Below are 27,957 nucleotides of genomic sequence, written 5' to 3' on the forward strand. Positions count from 1 at the left end.
ACTGAGTTATGAGTATGATTAGACATAAGCTCAATACTTTTATTATTTGTATTATTATTATTGTTATAATAATGAATAATAATAATAATAGTTATTATAGTTCTAATAATAATACTTATTATTATTAATGTTTTATATAATATCAAGGACAGAGCAACCACAGCATTCAGACATACCAAAGCAAAAACTTGAGAAAACTGACAATGTACAAACAAGACATAAATGCTGACAACAGCATGCAAAACGCAAAGTAAAAAAATATTACTAATCACAAAATTCAAAAGGTAATACACTAAAGTGGAAGTGGAAGGAACAGAAAGAGGAAACCAGTTTATGTTCAAAGCAATAGATATTTATATCATAATGTTTACACTCTTACAACTTTAAAACTCCATAAGACAAAATGTTTTTTGTTGAATGTTGAAGCCCTTCTAAGAACTTCAAAACCTATATAGTGCTTTCACAACAGATGTAGCTGATCTCTGAATGTTTTCTTTCACTGGTAACATTGTGTATTAAACCTGACAACATAAAGAATGGTTATATCAGTGAAAAATGACTAAAACTAAAACCTGCGGTAAGGTCAGTACCAGTGACCTCCAGGCTTTCAGTTAAACTGCCGTCAGATACATAACAGGCTCCACAAACCCAACACATTTAAGCCTGACGCCTTTCTCCACCACACCTCAGAAGACTCACTTTGCAAGCTGTTCAACAGACTACTGTTTACCATTCACAGGTGCAAGCAATTTGGATAACCTGCTGGTATCTCCACCCCACAAACCATGGAACTAAGGAGAACACACTCAGGCTACAGAACCCCAGACCAGACATGTCCCCCTACAGGAACTGCTATGAGTGTGCTTCCAATCAATCTGTGGTATGGTTATGTATGCAGCCCAGTGACAGACAAAAATGAGTATGGGATCTAAATGCAAGTTTAATCCAAAATCAGGGTCAATGCACAGTGTATTGTTCAAAAGCTAGATGACATGACAGCGTTTGAGGGAACCAAAATAGGAATAACCTGTAAGACAAACCCATCAACAGCAATAGATGAGATAACACTATGATAGCAAACAGGTCTAATGAAAACAGCAGGTGATCTGAGTTCCAACAGCGAGGGACAAATACAGCTCTTCTGAGAACACATGCAACTGTGCTCAGTTGTGTCACACCCAACTCGTGACCTCTGTTTTGACCTTAACATTTTTATGACATCAATGAATGCCAATGTATTCCTTTTTTTCTTTTCTAAAGCTCTCATTTAAATTTTTTTTTTTTATGTCTGCTTTCATCCTTGCCAACATAAAGCACTCTTTTTTTGCGTGTGAAATGTATGCTGTAGGCCTACAAATAAATTTGCTTTGGCTTATGTATTGTCCACTAAGTTCCTCCGAGTACAACAGACATTATTGACAAGATTTTTAAAAGTTAATGATTCACTTCCACTATAGCCATACTGCTTTTATCTATCTGCTGACATACATTATGATACAGGTAAGAGTCAATAGGCAGGGCAATCCCTCTCACTGATAAACCAGAGCGACTGCGTGAAGTTCAGACATTTTCTGTCACCATCCATAACCCAGCAGCCACACTCATGACCTTTTTTGTGAAAACAAAAACAAACAAAAAACAATGTACACAAAAAAAAAAAAAGGTTTAATGAGTATGACTGTGTGGGAAGGTCATTATCAAAATGTTTTCTGAATAAGAACAATTACTGGCATCAAAATGGTAAATCCATACATATACTGTAGGAATCCATTTCAAACTACAATCTTAATGTGTGTAGCTTTCATTACTGTTAGTGCAAACTAGTATGTGAAGAATTATATATGCAGTTATTTAAAGTTTAGCATTTGTGCATATTTGTGATTTTTTTTTTCAGTTGGTAAATACCTACATTTGCTGATTTTCTGGTAACAGTGTTCATTGTATGAAAACAAAGAAGTTAATCTGTTAGAACATAAAGGTGTAATATAATCTGTTAGTGCATAAAGCGTAAATATGTAATATAAATGCGAGTATGCATGTTTATATATAGAAACCTGAGGAAGATCTAAAACATGACAAACATTTCTAGTTTGTTTGTTAAGGCCCCCTGTAAAAAATAGCAAAACAAAAAAAAACAGGATCCAACAGCATCCATCTTCCTCCTCCATCAGCCCAAGTCCCCACCATGCTGAGAAACAGAGACAGAGAAACAGGGAGAAACAGGGAGAAAAAAAGGAGAAACAGAGAAGCATATACAGTGGTACTGGTGTGGTACTGGTGTAGCATATCTATGGTACTGGTGTCATGAGGTAATCACCTGAAGGCTCATAATAGTGGCAATCCACTCTATGAATTCATCTTCAGAATCACAGCAAAAGTACCTGGAGAGAAAGAAATGACTTTTATGTCTTAATGCTTACAGTGTATGGTTTACAGTGTATGGCACACACCCGAGCTTTGTAGTCTCTGTCATAAATAAATCTTATTAATGTGGATTGCCAGTGGAAACGGCAGCTTGACAAAGCCAAGCTATGTGTCAAATCTAACACAAACATTACACCTAAGGCAAATAGGTTTGATCACTCTCAGTCGTCACACTTCTTTCTCCATGGATGATTCAGGAGTGTAAATCCACACTAATATTCCAGGAGAGGGGCGGGGCCAGAGCTTTTTTTTGTCGCCTAGTGCTGTTATTTAACATATAAGCAACATACAACCCTCAATGTGGGTGCCAAAGTACTTTAGTCATGTACGAATTGTACTGTTAGCCTTGCTTGTATTTATTAAAAATGTATTTTGTAAGTTTAGCGTATTGTTGTAATGCCATAAATAGTATAAGTGCATAAATGATTGTAATTATTGTAATTAAATTATTGTAATTTATTATAATACTCATATAGATGGCACGAGTGTAATTTCTATTGTTTAAGTACAAGTTAAAGGCATAGGATGCTTTTCTTTATGTTTTGGATTATGTTCATAAACCTTTGCATATGGTCACTTTAATTAAGATACACGTTTTGATTCCTGGGACCAACACAGTTTTCGTACCTTGTTGCATTTCAAATTAGGAATAACTGTTTTAGAATGTCCCTTGAGATGTGATTTTGTTGCTAATCTGCAATAAACACCTTTATTGCTTGTACTTTTTACACTGACTCATGTGGACGTTTCTCTTTTCTTTTTACGAACACGTGTGACAAACACTGTGACTACTGCCGAATCCCGTATTTAACACAACCTAAACACAATTCCTACCCAAATGCAAACAGTTTAGACCCTCCGACCACATTAATGAAGAGAAATAGAGATTAAAAAACAAGAAGTGTAGCGATCAATAGGACGGACATATGCTGGATACAGCAATAGTTCAGGAGTCATCCTAGGTAAGGAACACAGAAACAGACAAGAGTTGTCACAATGCCCAGGCACCCAGAGAGAGGGACATGCCCACTGACACACACACACTTTAGTTCTGCCTTGCCTTTTGGCTTCTTAAAGAGTCTTCTCATCCACACTAACGTATCACTCTCTCACTGCCGCCATCACAGCAGTCTTGTAATCAAACCCATTTTTGCTGTAAGGCTTGGCAGACATACCTATAGCATCTCCTTTATTCCAACCAATGCTAAGTGCCCTGTGAGGGAATTATATTACGCTGTGATTATCTTCCCCAAATGAAGAGCATGTAAAATACATCAACATATGCAGAGAAAATGCATTTAACATAACTTAAAATCAACTACCTGGATGCTATGGGATCCCACACTACCAAATCATGCCTACTATATCTATTTATAGGATTATAGGTAGGGACATGGGTACCTGTCATCTGTCTTGACATGACAACTGGTCCAGGCACTACCTTTCCACACATATATGAGTGACTCACTCAAGAAATGAGTCTACAGTCTTTGTTTGAAGACAGCCAGTGACTCAGCTGTAGGAACAGCCAGTGGAAGTTAATTCCACCACCTGGGGGCCAAGACACAGAACAGTTGGTGTCTTGAGGGATATGGTGCTTTGAGTCGATCAGTACTAGAGGCTCTAAGGCAGTGTGGGGAACAATGAGTAGTGCCTTTAGGTAGATGGGATCTGACCCTGTTCTGGCTTTGTAGGAGATTGTCACTGTTTTAATCTGATGGAACTGCTACAGAGAGCCAGTGGAGGGAACACTGCAGGGGGGTAAGAGGTGAGAACTTTGGGAGATTAAAAACAAGCCAAGCGGCTGCATTCTGGATGAGCTGCAGGAGTCTGATGGCACAGAGGAGAAGACCTGCCAGGAGTGAGTTGCAGTAGGCCAGTCTGACAAGGGCCCGAACAAACACCTGAGGGCCTTCTGTGGAGAGAAATGGATGGATTTCCCTGATATTATAGAGGAGGAACCTGCATAACTGAGTCAATTTAGCAACATGAACAGAGAATGATTGTCCTGAAGTATCCCAAGATTGTGTGCCTTGTCAGCTGGAGTGATCCAAAAATTCTAACAACATCCTAGAATCTTACATCTCTCATGATAATCAAAACTATGTATGATTGTTCTGGATTATGTGGATTATGTGAATTATGTGAATTATGTGGATTATATGGATTAAGTGGATTAAGTGGATTAAGGCATTATTGCCATGCCAATGGTGAATCAGTTCCAGGTTTTTTGTTGTCTTTGCTTAGTCTTAATCCAATAATTTGTACTGTTTCTCACCACTGCTGTTGGTCATGAAACACTGTTAAGCCCCACCTGCAAGCAAACAAATAAATTACAGTGCATTAACAATAACTTTCAGAAATATTACTCTTAAAAATTGTGTGTGTTATTTACAGTATATGTGGCTGTACTTTGTGTGTGAGGTGAGTGTGTGTGTAATTTCAGAGTAGGTAGCAGTAGTTTGTGTGTGTATATAATTATGTTGTAGGTGTCTGTAATCTGTGTAAATGTATATGTGTAATTATAGCATACGTGGCTGTAATTACAGTGTAGTTGGCTGTAGTTTGTATGTGTGTATATGCATGTGTGTGTCTGTGTGTGTAATATATTTACAATGAAGGTGTTTGAAGTTTGTGTGTCTGTGTGTATATATATATATATGTGTGTGTCTACGTGTCTGTACTTTCTGTGTGTGTGTATTTACTGCGTAGATGGCTGCAGTTTGTGTGTGTGTGTGAGTGTGTGTGTGTGTGTGTGTGTGTGTGTGTGTGTGTGTGTGTGTGTGTGTGTGTGTGTGTGTACCTACGGTGTCGGTGGCTGGAGTTTACTCATATAGCCTTGGTAGACCTTTATTTCTTGTACTGGCCATTCCTTCTCACACTGAGAGCCCTGCAATAAAAGTACACACACACACACACACACACACACACACACACACACACACACACACACACACACACACACACACACACATAGAGCTGTCTTTATAGGGGCCTTAGACTGAACAACTCCTGATCAAATTAAGTTTATTCAGAGTATTTCTCCACTATTATATCACATATATTATGTCATATATTCAGGTTTATACCCATGTATAGACACACCTGCAGTTCTTTGTACAGCCTGAAGGTGGAGCCACTCAGCTCACAATGGCGGTTGGAAAAGCTCTTGCATTTGCCCCCTTTAACTTCACTCATGCGTAGTGCTCCCAGCTTGCACACTTCCTCTTTACCACCTGATTGAAGAAACAGAGGTGGGCTTGTGTAAAGAGTCAAGAGACAAAGTGTAAAGAGAAAGTGAGGTCACCACTATAATAATAATAATAATAATAATAATAATAATAATAATAATTTCAATGTATATAGTGCCTTTCACAAGTGGGAAACTTGGAAGACCCAAGAGCAGTGAAGAGGAAAGTTTTTAGTTCATATTTAAAGGAACCTTGGTTACATGTAGCTCAGTGGTGAAGGTACTGGACTTGTAATTGGAAACTTGCTGGTCCAAGCCCCACCACTGCCAAGTTAACACTGTTGGACACTGGATAAAAGTGTCATAAAAGTGCTAAATGCCATAAATGTAAGTCAAGTTTGTGGGACAGTAAAAAGAACAGAGCTAGAGGATCTATGGGAGTATGAGGGACCGTATAAGTGAATGAACTCAGAGACGCAGGTAGTAGCACTCTGAACTGTAGAAGGATCTTATACTTAATCTGGGAGATAACAGGAAGCTGATGCAGAATTGCACATACTCAAATACATATTGATGTCACTGGTGTAATGGCTTCTCTTGACCAACAGGTGGCTCTGTGGGCTGAGGGAGTAACAGACTGGCAGCACTGCTTCCTTGTAGTGCAGCTCTCGCTCTGATAAACAGACATTTTTATGACTCTATTTTTAAATCTTTGAATCTGTATTTATACCTGTTTCATTAATGCTATTATCAGTTGGTTTTAAAGCAATGTGCAGGGTATAAAACAACAACCATATTCCAGTCACTGCAAATGTATCAAAATTTATCCATCTGTTTTCAGTCCTTCCACTTGTGTTACTGTGTGGACATGGTTTAAGCTTAGAGATATATATTAATAGTTTATATTCTTAGACTATTTACATGCACTTCAGTCGGACCTTCATTTAAAACAATATTTCATTTCAAAGAATATTTAAGAATATTGTTTTCTGCACTTAAATAAAGAAAAACAGCTTGACAACTCTGTTTGAGGAATGTTTTCTGACCAATCTCTTCCTTGGTCTCATAACACCTCCAAAACTCTCCATCTGCTGGCTGGATTCCACACATCTCTAAAACCTCCAGGACCAATTCCTCTACTGTTGTACTCATCCCGACCTCACACACACACACACACACACACACACACACACACACACACACACACACACATACACACACACACACACACACACACACACACACACACACACACACACACACACACACACACACAGAGAGAGAGAGAGAGAGAGAGAGAGAGAGAGAGAGAGAGAGAGAGAGAGAGAGAGAGAGCACTCTTTATTTCATCTGTGTATTCTACTTTAATTTTGCTTATGTATACTGAATCAGAATTAACTTAAATTCCAAGTCCCTTAGAGCTCCTGACCAGTGCTTTTGAGAAAAATGAAAATGAAAACATGCTTAAAGCTGAAGGCTTCTGTCAACATGGCTAAGTGGTATAATTTTTTGGGATATTAGCTAAGCTAACATGGGAATGTCTGGTTCAGTATGCGCAGCTCTGGTCAACAAATCCTTAAAACAGTGGACGTGCTTTGTTTCACAGGCTGGAGTGTACTGACAGTTGGTACAGGACTTGAAATACTGTCTGTGTAGTTACTAAATATTGCATTTTATATACAGATTACACTTTAAGGCCATGATGTAATTCTTGAATCCCTAGTAAAAAAAAAAAAAAAAAAAAAGCCCATTGTCATATAGGAGCAGGTGAAGCTTCAAGCTCGAGCTTGAGCTGAACACTGCTGAAAGGTGACTCACCTGCACAAGGAGTTCTGCATCCTCCTCCCTCTTCTCCAGGTAAATGGCACAGACGGTGTGGGAGGGGACAGGTGTCAGAGAGGCCTGGTACACAGTGACAACATCAGTCATCCGAAGAAGGCAGGAAGTTGCACATGTGAACATGTTCAGACTGTGCCATGGGTTTCACCAAGGTGTGCACTGTGTGGAGATGCAAGGTGTTGAGCGTCTAAATTACCCAGAGGCCCTTTGAAACCTTGAACTCTCACCTGGTCTTTGAGCTTGTTTAGAATGAGAAGGGTCATGTCCATCTGCTTCTGAAGCTCTGCATCTGAGATCTGGGGAAAAACATTTGTTTAGCTGTGTGTTTAGCTGTCTTTCAAATGTCAGTGCAATGTCACAGCATCTATGACTGAGGTGCTTTCCATTTCTTCTGAGTATACAAGTAATTCTAGAGACTATTAGACTTGTGTCAGATGTGTAAAAAAGAAATTCTATTACTGCCACCATTGTAAAGAAAGATTATCTCATTATTCAGTGTGACGTTAACAATGACGCATGTGAACCATAGCAATTTTAACAAGCACTCAGGTCCTCATGGACAGTCAAGGAGACAGGCATTACTTTAAAGGTTGTGACCTGCTGGTTTCAGGCTGGACTCACATTAAAGATGGCACAGTAACTTCCAATCAAGTCCTCCACCACTTTGAAGGTCCTGGGGTCGGCTTTATCCGTCTGAAAGAGAGTCGGCCCGAACACGAGTCCCAGATTCCGTGTCGTCATGTGGTTTATGTTGGAGAAGTTCTGCACGCTAACAGAAAGTGGTTAGCACTTAGACACACAGTTCCTCAAAGCAAAGGGGAATATATATACCAGAAAGACTTTTCCCAGTCCTGAAATCTGAAAAACTTCCTTTTTTGGAAGAGTCCCAAAAGGCAGCGCACGTATAAGATAACACTTCGCTAATCCCTAACGGGAAATTAGACACAAAGGTCTGTCTGTCTTGAAAAAGGCAATGAAACCTCAGATGTTGGTGTTTGGTTTGTGGAAGTGAAAACAACAATGAAAATAATAATATGAATTTTTGTCTCCTTCACGTGCTTTCTTCCTGAATTGTGAACCTAACAAACAAAGCTTTTGAAAACATCTACAGCAAAGTAATGACGGGTACCAGTAGAGGTGGTTAAAGAGAGCTTTGAAGGTCTCTCTGTTGACTTCAGGCAAGCTGGACAGGAGTGTCTGGTATCTGCTGGTTTTGTTACAGTTATCTGTTAACTCTGCAGAAAGTATGACACAATGACACCAGGATTAAAACACCAAAAAACAAAAAACAAAAACAAACAAAAAAGCAATATTGGATGGAAGCAGCTTTATCTATGGCCACCATATATGTGAGAAGAGGCTAAAAGTACTGACATTGCAAAGAAATGTAAATGTAAATGACACTGCAGTCCAGTGCAGGCAGCAGTGAGAAAGGTTTTACAGCACTGTTCTAATCTCACAGTAGTCTTCAATATTTCTACACTATTTCCCCACCACCAACACCATATCCCCCACAGTATCACAGAGGGCTGTACACACACACACACACACACACACACACACACACACACACACACACACACACACACACACACCCTTGTTCTCATTGTCAACCTCTCGAACACTACCTCTCAAAGATTGTAGTTTTTTTTGGAAGAGGGATGATAACAGGTGCTTGTGTATGTGTGCATGTCATTAACCTGCAGTACAAAGCCAGTTCTGTGAGTTTTGCTGTCCATTAAACAATCCTTCTCTGACCTCTCGGAGAAAACGCTTCAGTGTGTTCGTCACATTGTCTACTGCAATATCTTCGGGAACACAAACACTCCGTGCATCACGCAGGAATTCTTCCAGCAGAGCTGACACATGGGAATGAACACCACACTTCCTGTAGATGCCAGTGGACATGAGACCTGACAGTACACACACACATCACACATCATGGTACACACAAATACACACACGCGCATACACACACACACACACACACACACACACACACACACACACACACACACACACACATACACACACACACACAAACCCAATACACTTATGAACACTCTATTTATATGCAAGAAATACAGTATTTGAAAACAAGGTACTTGTTACAGTTTTGCTTATTTGGAAAATTGTGTGTGTGTGTGTGTGTGTGTGTGTGTGTGTGTGTGTGTGTGTGTGTGTGTGTGTGTGTACCATGACGTGTGATGTGGTCGAGACAGCGGTCAACAGCGATGGGGATGCCTGACTCGGTGAGCTGCTGCAGGGAGAGTGGCTGGTCTCCTGCCCCGCCACAGAGTCCGATGGACCGTACCCAGCCCGGAAAATGGGGCTTGTTCTCTGCTATGACATGTAGAGATCCACCTCTCCACGAAAACACCATATCCCCCACACTGTCACTGAGGGCTGTATACACACAGACATAAACACACATGCATGCACACCTGAATATCAGCAACCAGCAAAAAAATGATATGATTGTTTTTTAAAGCTGAATTATGTAGGCATATTGTGTGTGTGTGTGTGTGTGTGTGTGTGTGTGTGTGTGTGTGTGTGTGTGTGTGTGTGTGTGTGTGTGTGTGTACTGGTTTAATTATAATTGGTTGTAGAGTTACAGCTGCATCCTCTAGTAATGGCTGAAAGATGTTTTCCTCCAAAGAAGGAAAGTGGGTTTCTTTACTGTACACTTTGTTGATGCACAATAAAGAAAGCAGAGAAAAGAATGGCCCAATTAGACTACCAGTGCACCACGTCTGTCTGTATCCAGGCTGGCCTGCAATGCCAGTTGCTGATGGACAAATGGCAACCGTGTTTCAGACGTTGATGTGCAGAAGCCAAGATTCTCATTGGTGGGAAGTAGTGACCCGGCAAATAAACTGTCCAATCATGGAATAATAATGGGGCTGGACAACAGAGATTTTGAATGTGGTGCATAAATAAAGGTTCTTCATTACAGTGTACAAAATAAAAGCCCTTCATTACAGTGTGTGTGCTCTGTCACTCACTGAGTGTAAGTAGCTTGCGCAGGTCAACATTCTGTACTGAATCATGAAGAAGAACTTGCAGTCTAGAGCCACTAAGGCAGAACCAACCAATTCCAGAACTGCCTTCAGCACAGCGTAGGCGGCCCAGACGATCACAGAGTCCACAAACATCACTCAGAACAGCAGGAAGCAGTGCCTGGATGAACATACAGAGATACAGACAGACAGACAAAACTTTGGTTTGTCTCTCCAGAAGAAAATAATGGAATTTCCTTTCATCCTTTTAACCTCTCTTCAAGTAAAAATAATCCCTGGTTCCCTGAGAAAAGCATGTAGTGTCTGACTGGTTATCACTGGTTATCCATATTGTGATCATTGAATTCAGTCCAATTTAGAAGGGGGTAACTACATAGCCTCACAGTGCAGAGAGATAATCAACACTACAGTTTGAGTTTACCTTACACTTATATTGTAATAGTACAGTCATAATAGTACAGTCTCAGTTTGAGATGTTAAAAATGGCACAGTCTGAGTGTGAAAAAACAGTAATGGTACAGTCTGAGTTTGAGGTGATAGAAATGGTCCAGTATGAGTTTGAGATGGTAGTAAAGGTACAGTTTGTGTTTGAAGGAGCAGGGTGTGAGTAATATAAGTAATCTTGGTTACTATAGCAAATGCCCTGATCCACTCTTTGATAGTAACGATGTCATCAGCTCCAAAAAGATAGACCCGCCCACTATCAGTGTACAGCTCAAAGGTATGTTCATACCTGCCAACCAATCAAAAGAGACACCATAGCCATGTTGGACTAAACAACTGAAAGTACAGTCATTAAATAATGAAAAGTATCAGGCCAGAGCTGGAGAGTGTTACCCATGAATCCCTGGACTGTTGAAGGACAGGCAGATGATGTCACTCATTTTTATGCAGCCACACCTGTTAGTGCTCTGCTCAGTCTTATAGTAACTGAACAGTCCGTTGCCCAGGCAACACCACCTCTGAGAAAAATCTACAAAACACAGATAAGAACATTACTTCTGTTTTATGAAAGCCTTCAAACTCATGGCTCCCCACAAACTCAAACAACACACAAGACATTTGCTGAGTAAATTAAATTAACATAACAATGACTTTTATGTGTATCTGTATTCTATGAGTAAATGACAAAGCACTTTTGTAAGTCGCTCTGGAAAAGAGCGTCTTTTAAATGCCATGAATGTAATTGTAAATGCATCTGTTTCACTTTGCCATATCTAACATGTCAGGTCAAAGACATGATTCACACACATCATCTACAGTCAAATTTAATGTGCATCATTAAAGGGGTCTGGGTGCTGCCATCCACTCCTCCTTACTTAAAGGATTTACTGACAAGATTGATTCTACATCAATACTTAAAATAAGCTTAAAATATGATATGAAAACCAACATCTTTATTGGGAAGCATACCATTCAGCACAACACAAATCAGCACGTAATGAATTGTTTACAAGTTTAGAATGTCCAATATGGATAAGACATCAGTCTTTAGAGCTGAAGACTGTGAGTTTAATTCCCACCTGGATTGCTTTATATCCTGAATTTCTGTTCAGGGATCAGTCAAGTCCACCTTTTGATGGGTGTTTGTGGTTGGCAGTAGCACAGGGGTGGGGATGGTGTCTCTGTAGAGGGCCAGTGTGGTAGGTGCATGATGCAGCTAAGACTGAACAAGTGTAATCAGGAACCTGTCTCATAAAGCAGGATTTACTGCTGCTTGTAGAGTGCTAAGGGTTAGGGTTAACCCTGTATAGAGTGGTATGGGTTAGAGTTAACCCTGTATAGAGTGGTAAGGGTTAGAGTTAACCTCTATAGAGTGGTAAGGGTTAGAGTTAACTTCTATAGAGTGGTAAGGGTTAGAGTTAACCCTGTATAGAGTGGTAAGGGTTAGAGTTAACCTCTATAGAGTGGTAAGGGTTAGAGTTAACCCTCATGTAGAGTGGTAAGGGTTAGGGTTAACCCTTATGTAGAGAGGTAAGCGTTAGGGATAACCCTCATATAGAGTGGTAAGGGTTAGGGTTAACCCTCATGTAGACTGGTAAGGGTTAGGGTTAACCTTCATGTAGAGTGGTAAGGGTTAGGGTTAACCCTCATGTAGAGAGGTAAGGGTTAGGGTTAACTCTCATGTAGACTGGTAAGGGTTAGGATTAACCCTCATGTAGAGAGGTAAGGGTTAGGGTTAACCCTCATGTAGAGAGGTAAGGGTTAGGGATAACCCTCATGTAGAATGGTAAGGGTTAGGGTTAACCTTCATGTAGAGAGGTAAGGGTTAGGGTTAACCCTCATGTAGAATGGTAAGGGTTAGGGTTAACGCTCATGTAGAGAGGTAAGGGTTAGGGTTAACCCTCATGTAGAATGGTAAGGGTTAGGGTTAACCCTCATGTAGAGTGGTAAGGGTTAGGGTTAACCCTCATGTAGAGAGGTAAGGGTTAGGGTTAACTCTCATGTAGAGAGGTAAGGGTTAGGGTTAACTCTCATGTAGAGAGGTAAGGGTTAGGGTTAACTCTCATGTAGACTGGTAAGGGTTAGGATTAACCCTCATGTAGACTGGTAAGGGTTAGGGTTAACCTTCATGTAGAGTGATAAGGGTTAGGGTTAACCCTCATGTAGAGAGGTAAGGGTTAGGGTTAACCCTCATGTAGAGAGGTAAGGGTTAGGGATAACCCTCATATAGAATGGTAAGGGTTAGGGTTAACCCTCATGTAGAGAGGTAAGGGTTAGGGTTAACCCTCATGTAAAGAGGTAAGGGTTAGGGTTAACTCTCATGTAGCGAGGTAAGGGTTAGGGATAACCCTCATATAGAATGGTAAGGGTTAGGGTTAACCCTCATGTAGAGAGGTAAGGGTCAAGTCAGAGTCACCTACCTGCTTGCGGTTTGTAGTCAGTGATTGGCCTTGCAGAGGAAGCAACCTTGAATAGGTATCCATTATGACAGAGAACAGACGTGTGACCGACTGTGTGGAAAGAGGATATTGTGAGCATGCCTTAAAGGATAACCTAGTATTTAAACACCTTTATTATTATTATTATTATTATTATTATTATGTAGACTACAGACTGAAACATTTGTTATTTTTATCTTCAGCTTGTGTATTTTGCCCTTGAGCACCATGTCTGGAAAATAATACCAGACTCAGTGTTGACAGATCTTTAACTGAGCTTTGACCGATCTTTGAGCTTTGACCAAGGTTTGACTGATCTTTGACTGATCTTTGACTGATCTTTGAGCGTTGACTGATCTTTGAATGACCTTTGAACTTTGATCTTTGAATAATTGTTGAGCTTTGACTAATCTTTGACTGATCATTGACTAATATTTGAGATTTGACCAAGGTTTGACTGATCTTTGACTGATCTTTGACTGATCTTTGAGCGTTGACTGATCTTTGAATGACCTTTGAACTTTGATCTTTGAATAATTGTTGAGCTTTGACTAATCTTTGACTGATCATTGACTAATATTTGAGCGTTGACTGATTTTTGACTGAGCTTTGACTGAACTCAGCTTGTTTGACATTTTGAATATCGTGGCATTTGTGACACTTTCTTTGAATGAGCCACCAGTTTTTTTTTTCTATGTTCTATGTTATGTTTACCTATGTACCTGTCATAACGGCAGATCCCAATGCAGACTACAGAACCCAGCAGCCCATTCGTCACCCAGTCAATGACGCAACCAATCGGAGGCGTCCAATCAGATCTGTGTCTGGTAGTGTTCACTCCAACTATCCCTTTCCCAGTCCTGGATCGGAAGTCAGAGAAGAACCCATGGTGGAATCTATGCAATGTGACTCCTTTCGCTTATCTGGGGAGGAACGATGATGCTGGTTCCAAGGAGGTCTGTGTTTATACTGTGGATCAGCAGGCCATCTAGTCAGGGACTGTCGTCTCCTACCTAACCTAAATCATTCACATTGACAGTTTATATTGGGTCTCATACTCCGTCCTCTATGTTCACAGCCCTAGTTGATTGCGGGCCAGAGGGCAACTTCATTCATGCCCATCTGGTACACGACCTGATCATCCCATATCTCTCTGCACAACCCCTGTACAACTCACCACCAGTTCCCTCCACTCTGAACTCATATCCTTTCTAGTCTTGCAAGCTTCATCATTTCCAGTCATTCTGGGCCTGCTGTGGCTGGAGCAACATAACCCAAATATATTTCATGGCCCCAGAATGGAGATAACCCAGTGGTCGGCTTATTGTCAGGAGAACTGTTGGACTTTACCCACACTATGACTCTGCGCCACGATGATTGAGAGCCCTGCTGACGAACAAGTTTTCGTTCCCCCCCAGCAGGGCGAAGGCAACCCTGTTACTCCATCACCATTCATGTGATTGTTCTGTCAAACTCCTAGAGGGTACAACTTTACCAAAGGCATGCATCTATCCCCTCTCCCAAGAAGAGGAAAGAGCCATGGAACAATATATAGAGGAGGCACTAGGGCAGGGTTTCATTCAGCCATCCACTTCCCCCATGACATCAGGTTTTTTCTTCGTAAAGAAAAAGGACAGTGGCCTTCTTCTCTGCATTGATTACCGAAACCAAAACCTGATCTCAAGGAAGTATGCTTATCCGCTACCACTCAGCCCCTGAAACAGCTAAGAGACAAAGGTCTTCACAGAATTGGACCTCTGTAACATGTATAATCTTATATGGATCAAGAAGGGACATGAATGGAAAACCACCTTTGTCACCACAAGGGGCATTATGAGTACAAGGTGATGCTGTATGGTCTCAGCATCACACCCTCGATATTCCTAGCATTCATCAATGATGTTCTTCGAACGGTAATAGGATGATATGTCATCACGTATATTGACAACATTCTTATTTACTCACCTGATCTTCCGATGCACATCCGACATGTGCGTTCAGTACTAGAGATTCTCCTGGAGAATGTACTGTATGTAAAGGGGGAGAAATGTAAATTCCATATCATGACCATGACCTTCCTGGGGTATGTAGTAAGCCATGGGGGAGTTACTATGGATGACAAAAAAATAGAAGCCATCCTTCATTGGCCGGTATCCACCACCGTCAAAAGGCTACAGAGTTTCCTGGGCTTCGTGAACTTCTATCCACACTTCATAAGAAACTTCAGTAGCATAGTGGCCCCCCTCACATCTGTCCTTAAATGGTCTTCTACTAAATGGGATTGGACTCTGGCAGCTGAGGATGCATTCGTCAAGTTAAAGGAGGCTTTCACCATGGCCCCCATCCTTTGACACCTGGATCCTACAGTCTTGTTTATTGTAGAAGCAGATGCATCTAATATTGGAATCAGGGCCGTGCTCTCGCAGAGGCATCAAGGGGACAAACTTCGTCCAGTGGCCTATTTCTCCAAGAAACCTTCCCCTGCAGAGCAAAATTATGGGATCGGAGACTATTGGCCATTAAATTGGCCCTAGAGGAATGGAGACACTGGCTGGAGGATTCTAATCATCCCTTTCTAGTGATTACAGACAATAGGAACCTGGAGTATATGCGTATGGCCAGATAACCCAACCCCCGCCAAGCCCGTTGGTCATTGTTGTTCTCCAGATTCAATTTCAAGATTATGTCCAGGATTATATCGTCCAGGAACTCGGAATACTACAGCAGATACCCTTTCCCATGTCCATCTGGGGGAGTGAAAGGAGACACTGGAGGAAAAGGAAACCATTCTACCTGGGTCCACTTGGCCTCTATCCAATGAGAGATTGAACAAGCCACACAAGGTGCTGTTACACCAATGGAATGCCCAACGCATAAGCGTTATGTACCTGCTTCTTGCCTGGACCGTTTGTTAGCATGGGCTCATTCCTCCCTCGCTACGGGTCATCCAGTGGAGAAATGTACATGTCAGCTCATAGCTCACCGGTATTGGTGGGAGACGATGACGAATGATGTCCACTGTTACGTTTTGTCCTGCTCTGTCTGTAGCCAAAGCAAGACACCTAAGACCCTCCCTGCCAGTAAACTCATGCCACTTCCTGTGCCTGAGAGACCTTGGTCGCACATTGCTTTGGACTTCGTCACTGATCTTCCCTGTTCAGAGGGTAACACTACCATCCTCATAGTTGTGGATCAGTTCTCTAGAGGGGTAAGATTCGTTGCATTCTCGAGACTGCTGAGATACTGTTCATGCAGGTGTTCCGAATATTCGGCATATTATCCGACAGAGGTCTGCAATTTGTGTCTCGATTCTGCTCTGCCTTTCTGGATAGGATAGGAGTTACTGTAAGCCTCACGTCTGGTTATCACCCACAGTCTAACGGGCAGTGTGAGCGAACTAATCAGGAACTGGACAAATTTCTTAGGTGTTTCTGCATGAACAATCCTTTAGACTGGTCCAAGTTCCTACTTTGGGTGGAGATGGCATAGAATTTGCTCACCAGTTCCTCTACCAGTTCAACCCCTTTTTAGTGCATTCTGGGCTATCAACCCCTTATGGCTCCATGGGCCCCTGTCACCGCTGACATCCCGGCAGTGGACAATTGGATGCAACTCAGTGAGAAGGTATGGGATGAGACTCATCAATGTATCGAAAGTGCCCTCCTTAGGTACAAGGAAATGGCAGACAGGCACAGGGGGGAGACCTCTGTCTACCTACCAGGTGACTGGGTTTGGCTGTCCATGAGGTATTTCCACAAGCTGGGTTCATGCAGCAAACTGGGCCCCAAGTATATCGGCCCTTTCAAAATCATCAAGCGTATCAAGGAGGTAACATATCAGCTAAACCTTCCTGCTCACTACCGTGTCTCGAGGTCATTTCATGTCTCTCCTTAAGCCTGTTATAGCTGGCCCATTGGACGAGGATTCTCCGAAAGAGACTCCTCCTCAGAGCCTAGATTATGATGGAAGTCCGGTTTACATGGTGTGTCGCATCCTGGATTCTAGGAGGAGGGGTGGCTCACTACAATACTTGGTGGACTGGGAGGGATTCGGCCCCAAGGGACAAAGCTGGGTCCCTTGAAGTGATGTACTGGATTGGACGTACACCCGAAATACCTGGACAGACCTGTGCCCCATCCACAGGGTCGCCCTTGCTGCATTCCTAAGGATAGAGCCTGCACTAGACCGGAGTCCACCATGATGGCAAGGGGACTTCGCTGTTGACCTTGTGCCTCTTTGGGGGAGGGTACTGTCATAATGCCAGATTCCAATTCAGACTACAGTACCCAGCAACCCGTTCGTCACCTGGTCAACGACGCAACCAATCGCCAGAGTCGCCAGAGTATTGAACCCGCCTGTATGTCTTGATTACAAGTGTATATAAGAATGTTTCAGACTCACAGTCTTTGCAAAGTATTGCTGACAGATTATCTTAAAGCATACCGAGCATTCTTTTTGGATAGCCTTTCTGTGTATTGTACCCTGTTCTTATATTTCTGGTTTTTGTCTTTTTGCCTACCCCTTTTGTATTTTCTGCCTGGTTCTTTTTGTCATTGCTCTTTTGGTTTCGGACTTGGACTGGTTATTTCTTTACGTTTTGGAGTTCCCCTTCATGTACCTTGGATTATTCCCCTATCCTTGTACAATTAATAAATCACCTCCTTTTTCATATCCACAAGCATCTGGTTTTGCCAGACCCCTCAGAGTACCTATGTTATGATGACCTACACACCCAAAATCTTCCAGAAATGTATTGCCTTTAAGATGCAGGTTGCAATAATTGCAATTATTCTATAATGCTTTTAAGTAGCACAGACATATATTTTGAAACATGTCTCCAGTAGTAAATCTCCCCAGCACCCTTTTATATAAAAAAGCAATACATAATTTTCCAATGATTCTTTCTCAAATTATTAATCATCTTTTATTCTGGATGTTTCAGAGATTCTGTTTTGAATCTATTTTAATTTTGGCTACCTCAATGTTGGGGGCCCTCTCTATGGAGCATAAACTGGTTCATTTGAGTGCTACAAAGAAATTTGACTCATGTGCTCTCATGTGCTCTGCACTTCATAGAAAAAATGTACACATAATAAATAATTACTTTCATAAATATAATTTGTTACTTCTCGGTTCTAAAATGACCTTTTGCTTCTTTAAAGAAGCATGTTATCAAAGCCTCAAAGCTTATCTTTGTTTTGATACTGTAGTGCTCCTACTTAAGTGTGTATTTCCTGTTTGAATATCAAGTTTCACTTCTAAAGGTGATTTCCTCATCTCACCTCTCACCACATAAGTTTCAATACATTATAATTTCCTCATCATGTCTTCAATAGTTAAGTTCCACATCACTATTTACATTTATTTAAAAATACAAATTGTCTTGCTTTACCAGGTATGTAAACATACGTGTGAGTGCATGTGTGTGGCAGTGTCTACCTGTGGTCAGGTGATGCCGCAGTAGCTCCACCTGTGCTGGCTGTCCTGTGTGCTTCGCCAGAGCTAGAGGAGAAGGGAATTCTGGGATGCCTGTGTAACATCTGATTTCTGCACCAGAGAACAGCAGAGAGAGAGTCTCCACCAAATTATCAGTCTGTACTGTAGTGCACAGTGCCTGAGGACAGAAAAGGAATTTGTTTAGGAATAAGCATGTTAAACCCCATAACAATATTTTAAATAATCCCTCATGTGTAACATTATACAATTAGGTAATTGGAGTGTGTACATACATTGTTGAGTTCCTTCTGCTGACCATAGAGGGTGTGGCGTTTACAGTACATGGCATCTTGGTATTTAGCAGTGATGTGTTTGACACGCTCGGAACTGCTGGCATTCTGACTCAGCCTCTCACAAGCAGGAACATCCACTGCCCAGAACTGGTTGGCTTTACTGTTGCCTATTAAAAGGAAAACCTACCAGCAAAGAACAACAACTGTGAATCACACCCTGAAGGAATTTTCCCAAGGATGAAGAAAACAGACAGATAACTTTAGGTTAGATGACTTAAATAAAATAATAAAAATCTCAAAGTGCATTACATAATATGGAATACATATTAAAGTTTCATTTAAACACAATACATAATAATGCTACAAATTGTAATGTTGCTGCTGGCCCGAGTGCCGCAGGGCATGGGGAGGGACGCACAGACTCCCTTGACAATGTGAAACATTTAATGACATTAAATATGTACAACAAGGGTGGCACTCACACAAACACCGATGGAAAACATGACTGTACACTTAACATTAAACATAGAACACCGATACATTAATATACGATTACACAAAACAATGTTACGGCTATACTAATCAGGATTGACACAGACGTAGAGACAATGACCAACAAAGGGAGCACACACGGACAGGGGTTTAAATAGACACACAAGACATTAACATTAAACCCTATACACGTGTGTGCAATCCCGTGGGGCGTGGTTACAACACAAACACGGTACATGTGGATCCCCCTGCACACGGTGGGCCGTACCACGTGACTTATGGGGAGGAGCACTCCGTGACAAAAATGAAATATATCAAATAAAATCTATAATAAATGATAAAGGAATGACCTTAAAAATGAATTCTGGGCCAAACTAAACAAATATATTTTGATCTGGATTTTAAAAACCTCTCAAGCTGGTTGTCCATATAAGAGAGTTGTACAGAGAGAAAAAGTCTTTCTAGTTGCAGGTGGTTCCAAGAATTATCAGAGAGAAGAGGCTGGGATGGGTTATAACACTGATCAAAGCCATTAAAGGCTTTAATCACTGTAAGCAAGACATTGTTCAGTAAGACAGACATGACTAAAGTGCTTAAGGTACATGACTAGTAATCAGAAGGTTGCCCGTTCAAACACCACCACTGCCAATTAGCTACTGTTGGGCCCTTAATCCTCAATTGCTCAAGTTTTATTCAATCATAATTGTACCTGGATTTGCATAAAAGTGTCAGCTAAATGCTGTAAATGTAAGCGATTCACTCTGGTCCGGGGAATTACACAAGCTGCTACATTCAGAGCCAGCTGAAGACACAGCAGCTCACCACACACTGCATTAGTCTCATCTAGACATTATGAAAGCACCTACTGGTTTCGCAGCAATGTATAGGATTATGTAATGTGTCATTCTGCATGGCTGTTGACAGCAGTTAGATGACAGTTATATGGGCCTTAAATTATAAGATAACACCAAGGTACTAAGCAGTACATTCAGATTGCTCAGAAAAAAGCGTCAAAGCCTGCTTTAAAAGTAGAGCTCTTATACTTGGTAGACATAGTAACTAATATCAGTATTTCTGTTTTAGTTTTATCAGAAAAAAATTCTGATCACATAGACTTTTTAAACTTTACAGTTTTCCGTTTTGTACATCTGTGTAGCGGAAAAATTATACACAAAAAAATAACAACAAGTGGAGTGAATTTCTAACCATCTGAAAAACTGATTCAGACAGAATTAAGTTCATTCTAATGGAAACTGTATTATTATTATTATTATTACTATTAATATTATTATTATTAGTTACACATATATAGTATCTTTCTCATTCCCAATGATGCTTAGGAATTGCTTAGGCAATTCCTATAAATTATGTAAACTGAACACTAGAATGTTAAAAAAATACAGGTTTTAGTACACTTGAGCAGTGTAGAGTGTGGTTGTTAGATCAGAGCTCACTATACCTTAATGAGATCATCAGTCCACACACACTCATCTGACTTCAGATTGTAAACCTTGGATACAGATTGTCCTAAAGACTGGTGCACACCTGTCATCTCACACACACACACACACACACACACACACACACACACACACACACACACACACACACACACACACACACACACAGGGGCACGTGTAACTGTATTTACACAGACATGACTCTATAAGCAGTGGTATACCGTGTGTGTGTGTGTGTGTGTGTGTGTGTGAGTGTGTGTGTGTGTGTTTGTTTTTACCTGCACATTGTTCACACAGCAGCACACACAGGTTGACTGAGGCCCACTCTGGCATTACAGCACCACAGTCTGCACACGCACGATTTGTCTCCAAACTCCAAACCCTCTCACACACACTGTCTGATGATGACTGGCTCACACATGCCATCAGACAAGCATACCAATGCTGCCACTCCACTTGTGAGTCCACCATGAAACTACATTATAAAAGACAAGGAGAAAGGGGTTTTTTTTGTGTGTGTTTGTGAAAGAAAGAAATAAAAGAAATGTAAAAATGACACTTATAAAGTTCATTATACATGTCATTGAGCTATTATTATTATTATTATTATTATTATTATTATTATTATTATTATTGTGGTCGTTGTTGTTAAGTTAAAGTGTACCTGAAGGTCCGGTAAGAGGTGGTAATTTTGACAAATTTGCTGGTCTGTTTCACACTTGCTCTAGACATGTCAATGTCAGTGATTCCTATACCCTGCAAATACTCCTGCACACACATATACACATACACATGCCATGCAACATTTTCAAAGGTGTACGTTTACAGAAATGTGAGCATCCCATAACACTTATGAACACACATATACTGTACACACACCTCACGATTTCTGAACAGGTACACCTTGTGGTTATTAACCACTGTATAGAGTTTGTTGCGTGGTGATGTCATTTCCAGGTAGCCCTCAGTACTGACAACAGCAGTTTTAAAAAAGCCATTCCCACACTTTTTCTCTTGTCGACTATCTAGAACCTTCCATAGACAGCTCAGCCAGTCATCTCTCTGTTCTAAAACACACACACACACACACACACACACACACACACACACACACATGCATGCACAAAGACACACATCAACACACACACAACCTTTGAGTATGTTCAGATTGCTTAATACATCATTTTTAAGAAGTATGTTAGTGCAATTTAGTGTAATGAGATTAGTGAGAAGTGAGATCAGAGTGTAGTGTTTAGTGAGTTTAGTGTATAATGGCATTGGTGTGTAGTCAAATTAGAGTGCAGGGAGTTAAGTGTGTAGTAGGCAGTTATAAGTGAGTTAAGCATGTAGTGAAAACTCAACTGCTATTTGGTGCACGGAAGAGAAAAGTTCGTCCCTGAGTTATGATCTCAAAACGCTTCTCACCCACACGCACTACCTCGCTCACACAAGCCAGGGCCACCATGCGCTTAGAGTACACCTCCTGCAGAGCATGATGAGGATAAGAGAGAGGGATGAGATGGAGGGATGTAGAGAGAGAGGGATGGAGAGAGAGAGAGAGAGAGAGAGAGAGAGAGAGAGAGAGAGAGGTAGTGAATGATCAAAGGGAATATAGAGAGACACCAAATGGGAAGTTACAGGAATAGAAGGACATATACTCTGATACTATGAACGTTTACTGAATGTTTGAACTGATGACTGGTTGAACCTTGTTGTTCTGAAAATATCTCAGATACTCCCAATCCAGCTGCACCCACCTCCTCTGAAACTGCCGGCCTCTGAAAAAAAAAAAAAATTGCCACTACACGTTCAACACTATTTGCAAATGAAGGTAAAAAGAATTATATTGCTATGTATAAATGAAGAATACACAATACACAGTATTTGGTCACATTACCAAAAATGTGTTGCTTAATTATGAAATGATTCCTAAGTATTTGTTCATTTTAGCTCTTCCAAAGAAAATTCTGATTTCCTGATTACAGACTGATGAGAGATGGGCTGAATCTCGAGTTCCTGAAATTACAAGTACAGCTGAAGCTTTGCAGATATGGTTGTGAAAATAAAATGCCAACATGTTTCTGAAACACACACACACCCACACACAAACACTATGGTTGTGAAAAGAAAATGCTAAAAATTAAATTCAATACACAGACACACAAACAAACACACAAACACACATACACCCTGTTTCCCAAACTCACACATACTTACCCATTAGGGGGAGTTTTATCAAGCCAACCTGATTTAATTATCAGTTGCAGATTCAGATCCTCTGGATGATCAGGAAAACCCACACAGTGTATATCAATACTCTCGTCACTACATACATCACACACACACACACACACACACACACACACACACACACACACACACACACACACACACACACACAGACCAATAGATACACAAATATGCAGAGATAGTGTTAAATGTTCATACTCTTCAATACACAGGCCATGTTGCCCATCATTTATTACTATATGTAGACATCAGTTAATCCTTAAAACCACACACATCACACACACACAAACACACCGCTCTCTTTTAAAAAAATTGTGTGTCCCGCCTTCTTCTACAGAAAGACTTCGAATACTCTTTAGGCCCGCCACTGCAATGGACCCCTATTGGACAAACAAATAAATACATAACAATGTAAAGAGACAAAATGTCAGTAATGCAGTAGCTCGATTCTACTCAATATATGTGTATTGAATATACACAAGCACACAGAAAGAGACAAGAACTCACCTTTTTATCCACCATGTCAGTCTGTGTGTAAATCCTTAATGGAGATATAAGGAGATATATGCTAAGACTATGTCCTGACTACATTTACTGTAGTCTGCAGCCAAGCATAAATACCTGCTCTGTAACTTTGCTATTTATTTCTAATAATACTACTCTACACAGTACTCTGACATGAGGTCAAGAACCACCACACACTGGTCCCAGCTCAAAAGCTTCTGTCTGATGAATTTCCAACACACACTTCTTTATATGAACAATGAGGAAGCTATGCTGTTGTTTTGTATGTGTGGTTATGTGTGTGTGTGTGTGTGTGTGTGTGTTTGTTTGTGTGTGTGTGTGTGTGTGTGTGTGTGTGTGTGTGTGTGTGTGTGTGTGTGTGTGTGTGTGTGTGTGTGTGTGTGTGCAAAACTCTGATGGAGTTTTAATTTTTACTGGCATGCAGAACATATGATGTGAATGATGTGCAGTATACTATCACAGGTTATAACACATTTACATACATCTGCATACACTTTAGCTTTCATATGCTGTTTAATTGACAAGAGAGAGATTTGTCTATATATGAGCTGTTTATGACAGGTTATAATCTGGCAGAGCTAGAAGAACATGAACCCAGAACCAGCCTAACCTGACACGAGTCTGTTCGGTCACACATACCATGCATGACTTTTTGCCAAGTACTAAAGCCTGCTTTAAATGTCACTAATTGTCTCTAGATGATGCCATGTGCTAATTAGCATATCTATGACATCATTGTCATATTTGCCTGCTGCCTAGTGTCAGATGGTGTCAGCCTTTCACATCTGGTTGCTTCTCTCCTACTCTGTGTTAACATACATTGTATTTTAATATAGCCAAATTCCCAGGAAAGCTGTTCTTATTTCCATATGTTATTTGGGAGAAATATGAAATAGTGACTAAAAGGTGTCCCATTTACGCTACACGTTAACCAGCACTCTAGTAACCTGACATCTAGTAACCTGGTTGTTTCAGAGATGTTTCACAGTCTTAAATTTATTTTAAACATGGTCACCTCCATGTGGAAGACCTGCTCTATGGAGAATAAACTGGTTCATTTAAGGACTACAAAGCAATCTGATTCTTAATGTGAACTGCACATTATATTTTTACAAAATGTAAAAATATTATATTTTACAAAATGTAAAAATATTACAATATTAAAAATAACTTTTTTGCTAATTTTTGGTGGTAAATTATTTTTTTTTCCCCTCTGTTCTCAACCTTCTTTTGGTGTAGAGTGCCAAGTCAACACAGTGTTTTGTTCTTTTTTCAGTTTAGTTGAGAGTCTATACAGATCTCCAAAACTGTCCATATACCGTGACCAAGACTGTGAATTTAAAAGGCTGTCTAACACTCAGTGGGCATGCAGAAATGATACACTGAGATCCCTGAAGGTTCTTTCTGCCATGATGAAGCTACTCCAGAACATGGCTGAGCATGACCCACCAGACCCTATATGAGGTGATGCCTGGATGCTCTTGTGTAGCATAGATTATAAATGTATTCTGTGCATGGACATTGCCACACCCATTGTCAATGAGACTGCCATTGCATCTGCTTCACTTCTGAGCAAAGACCTTTGATCTGATGGTGTATGATGATGGTGCATCCTACACCATTGTGGAGGGTGTCATGCAATGAATGAAAGCAATAAGGAAGGATGAAGAGTTCAAGGTAATTTTTTCAGAAGCAAAAGGACAAGCAGAGGCAATAGGCACTGAGGGTCCAGATGAAATACCTGGACAAGCATAACACAGGAAGGTACCTCAAAGGTACAAGTACAGCTCCCTGTTTGATACAGAGGATAGCCAAGCCCAAGGCTTAGAGGAGCACTACCAGGAAAAGGTGTTCTCTGCCTTTCTTGACATATTCTCCCAGGAGCCACACTGGAGATTCAAGGGGCAGGATGACACACCAACTAGATCAAGCCTATCACATCTTCACTGCCTTACCACCTCAGATAACGATATGAGCATGACAACTGACAGAGATGCCCTATCTGTCAGAGACATGTGCCAGTTTTATGATATGAAAGATGAAAATTATGTCACTGAATACCGAAGGTATTCCACTCATCATGTGCTCTCACATCCAGAAAGGTCAAAGCTGTGCTAAGGTGCCTTAAAGACAACAACATGGAATCTGACTATGCTCCTCGAAACATATGCTACAGTCCCAGTGACAGCTGCTTTAGGAGAGTGATAATTCTTTAAACGAAAGTTGATCAAACCTCATGTCAGAAACCAATGTGGGGAAAGAAGTTTCTTTGATCTTCTGCTACTGTCAATTGAGGGGGATATTGAGGTTGATCACAGTGAGGTCACTGACAGAAACACAATTCTGCTATTCCCACCAGCTCTCTTTCCTGAGTATAAGCTCCCTAATCATAGCTTTCTTTTTAACATCATCACATCTGTGTGTGTGTGTGTGTGTGTGTGTGTGTGTGTGTGTGTGTGTGTGTGTGTGTGTGTGTGTGTGTGTGTGTGTGTGTGTGTGTGTGTGAAACAAATGTTAATAGTTCCCCTCTGTGTTTTACTTTGGAGGTGTTTGTGAAATACATATTTTAAAGGTTTTAATTCCCCTCGTGTTTTTAACATAGAGAAACGATTATAATTTAATAGTATTACCTAATAACATAATGATAAACTAATGAAGAATGAAAACTATACATGATGCATCACGTGTGGCCACGTGTCGTGCAGTAGATGCCTTTTTTAATGCTTCCTTTTTGTTTTTTCACCTTTGCCCTTCAAACACTTCCCCTGCAGATTAATATTCTTTCTCCACCATGTTGAAGGCTCCGAAACTCTCGCGTCTCGATAGTGGGTAGTAGCGCGGTGTGAGTGTTCGCCGCCAGCGAATAAGAAAAAGAGCCGCTGGTCAGCCTTGTCACTGATTGGTCAGCATCATGGCGGGAAAAAAACCCCAAACTAGTTTAAGCGCTTTGCCCGTGTTTACCTCGGCTCGAGCGTTGCCTTTGGACGTTCGGTGTGTTTGACAGTAAATATGGACTTATTGTCGGAGAAGTTTGATCAGTAAGTGATTAATAAAGTTGTTTACTTGTAGGAGATGTAGTTAGAGATAAGTAGTTAGCTCGTTCTCCGTTTCTGATGTCGAGTCACGAGTATTTAGACTAGCTAAGCTGTCCTAGCCTGTCTTGGCTAACCTAGCATAGGCGTGTTGGGCAGAATGAAGGCAAATGCCGAGTTGCTGTTTAGTCAAGCTTGTTGAAAATGATCGCATTTGATGCGCTAACTTCGCTGCTTGCTTGTTATTTATGGTTTCAACAAAAAAGGTAGCTAGCTAGCTAGTGATTGTTGTCTCCAGAAGTTGGATATTGAAACTTGGGTAAGTTGATTTCTAGCTACGACTGCTGGCGTCGAGTGTACGTTTTACTCGACTGGCGTCGGACTGTAATGATGAACCTGGCTACCTAATTTTAATGCTGTGTGCCAGTATAGAAATGAATAACGCAAGACTACATTTTCATGATGAGTGCTGCTTCTGTGGTTTTCTGTTTTCGCCCCTCACCCGGCATCTCTGGTCTCAAAAGCAAAAGTGGTTTTGAAAAAAAAATACCTGATTAAAATGAAACCAACAACAGGACCTCAGAAATGAAAGGAACGGAGAGAGCGAAAGTGGGGTAGACAACTGAAACATTTATATTTACGGAATTTAGCAGACGCTCGTATCCAGAGGGACTTACAAAAGTGTTTTGCCGTTTGCTCATAGAACACGTCCTAGCCAGTAGATTAGGTTTAAGTCCAATATACCAATGAACTAGAATACTGTAGAAATACAGGGATCACTGCTGATGCCTAGAAGTACAAAATGCATAATCTCACACAACAATAAGTGCAATAAAGAGGTACTAGAGTTTGTTAGTCAACAAAGGAGCAGTCAACATCAGTGTAATAAACAATACTCCACAATAAGTACTAGTCTCAGTCAACATAGGATCAGTGGTCATTTAAATATTCTACAAATATATGGGTCTTTAGTCTGCATTTGAAGTGTTTGAAACATAAGTTGTTCGATTTGCTACAATGGATAGGTGAAATAGATAACGAGTAAAATTATTATTCTTGTTATTCACTGACTCAGAGTGGAAAAGTGGGCATGATGTAATGCTGTATTGCTTCT

General features: G+C 40.8%; 2 protein-coding genes across 2 annotated transcripts in view; one reads left to right on the forward strand and one right to left on the reverse strand.

Annotated features, from left to right (window-relative positions):
* Nucleotides 1-701: 701 nt before the first annotated feature.
* On the reverse strand, nt 702-24,453 carry arap1a (ArfGAP with RhoGAP domain, ankyrin repeat and PH domain 1a). The gene is made up of 28 exons (XM_035526846.1): nt 24,422-24,453; nt 23,254-23,361; nt 22,745-22,814; nt 22,399-22,519; nt 21,916-22,103; nt 21,701-21,804; nt 21,315-21,511; nt 21,036-21,121; nt 19,085-19,267; nt 18,795-18,969; nt 17,482-17,604; nt 13,338-13,427; nt 11,311-11,446; nt 11,104-11,206; nt 10,459-10,633; nt 9,650-9,859; nt 9,154-9,366; nt 8,583-8,688; nt 8,075-8,222; nt 7,681-7,749; nt 7,433-7,516; nt 6,661-6,772; nt 6,174-6,287; nt 5,530-5,660; nt 5,232-5,314; nt 4,703-4,738; nt 2,318-2,381; nt 702-2,188 (listed from the first exon to the last, which is right to left on the reverse strand). Exons 1-28 carry the CDS (start codon nt 24,451-24,453, stop codon nt 2,168-2,170), a joined length of 3,282 nt encoding a protein of 1,093 aa, XP_035382739.1. The 3' UTR covers nt 702-2,167.
* A 1,329-nt stretch (nt 24,454-25,782) lies between these two features.
* LOC118240065 (globoside alpha-1,3-N-acetylgalactosaminyltransferase 1-like) overlaps nt 25,783-27,957 on the forward strand; it is an 8,984-nt gene continuing 6,809 nt past the window's right edge. The window contains exon 1 of the mRNA XM_035526847.1: nt 25,783-25,877. Within this exon, the coding sequence (XP_035382740.1) occupies nt 25,783-25,877 (95 nt within the window). The remainder of the gene's footprint in view (nt 25,878-27,957) is intronic.

Source organism: Electrophorus electricus, chromosome 6 (assembly GCF_013358815.1).
Source record: "Electrophorus electricus isolate fEleEle1 chromosome 6, fEleEle1.pri, whole genome shotgun sequence".
NCBI lineage: Eukaryota > Metazoa > Chordata > Actinopteri > Gymnotiformes > Gymnotidae > Electrophorus > Electrophorus electricus.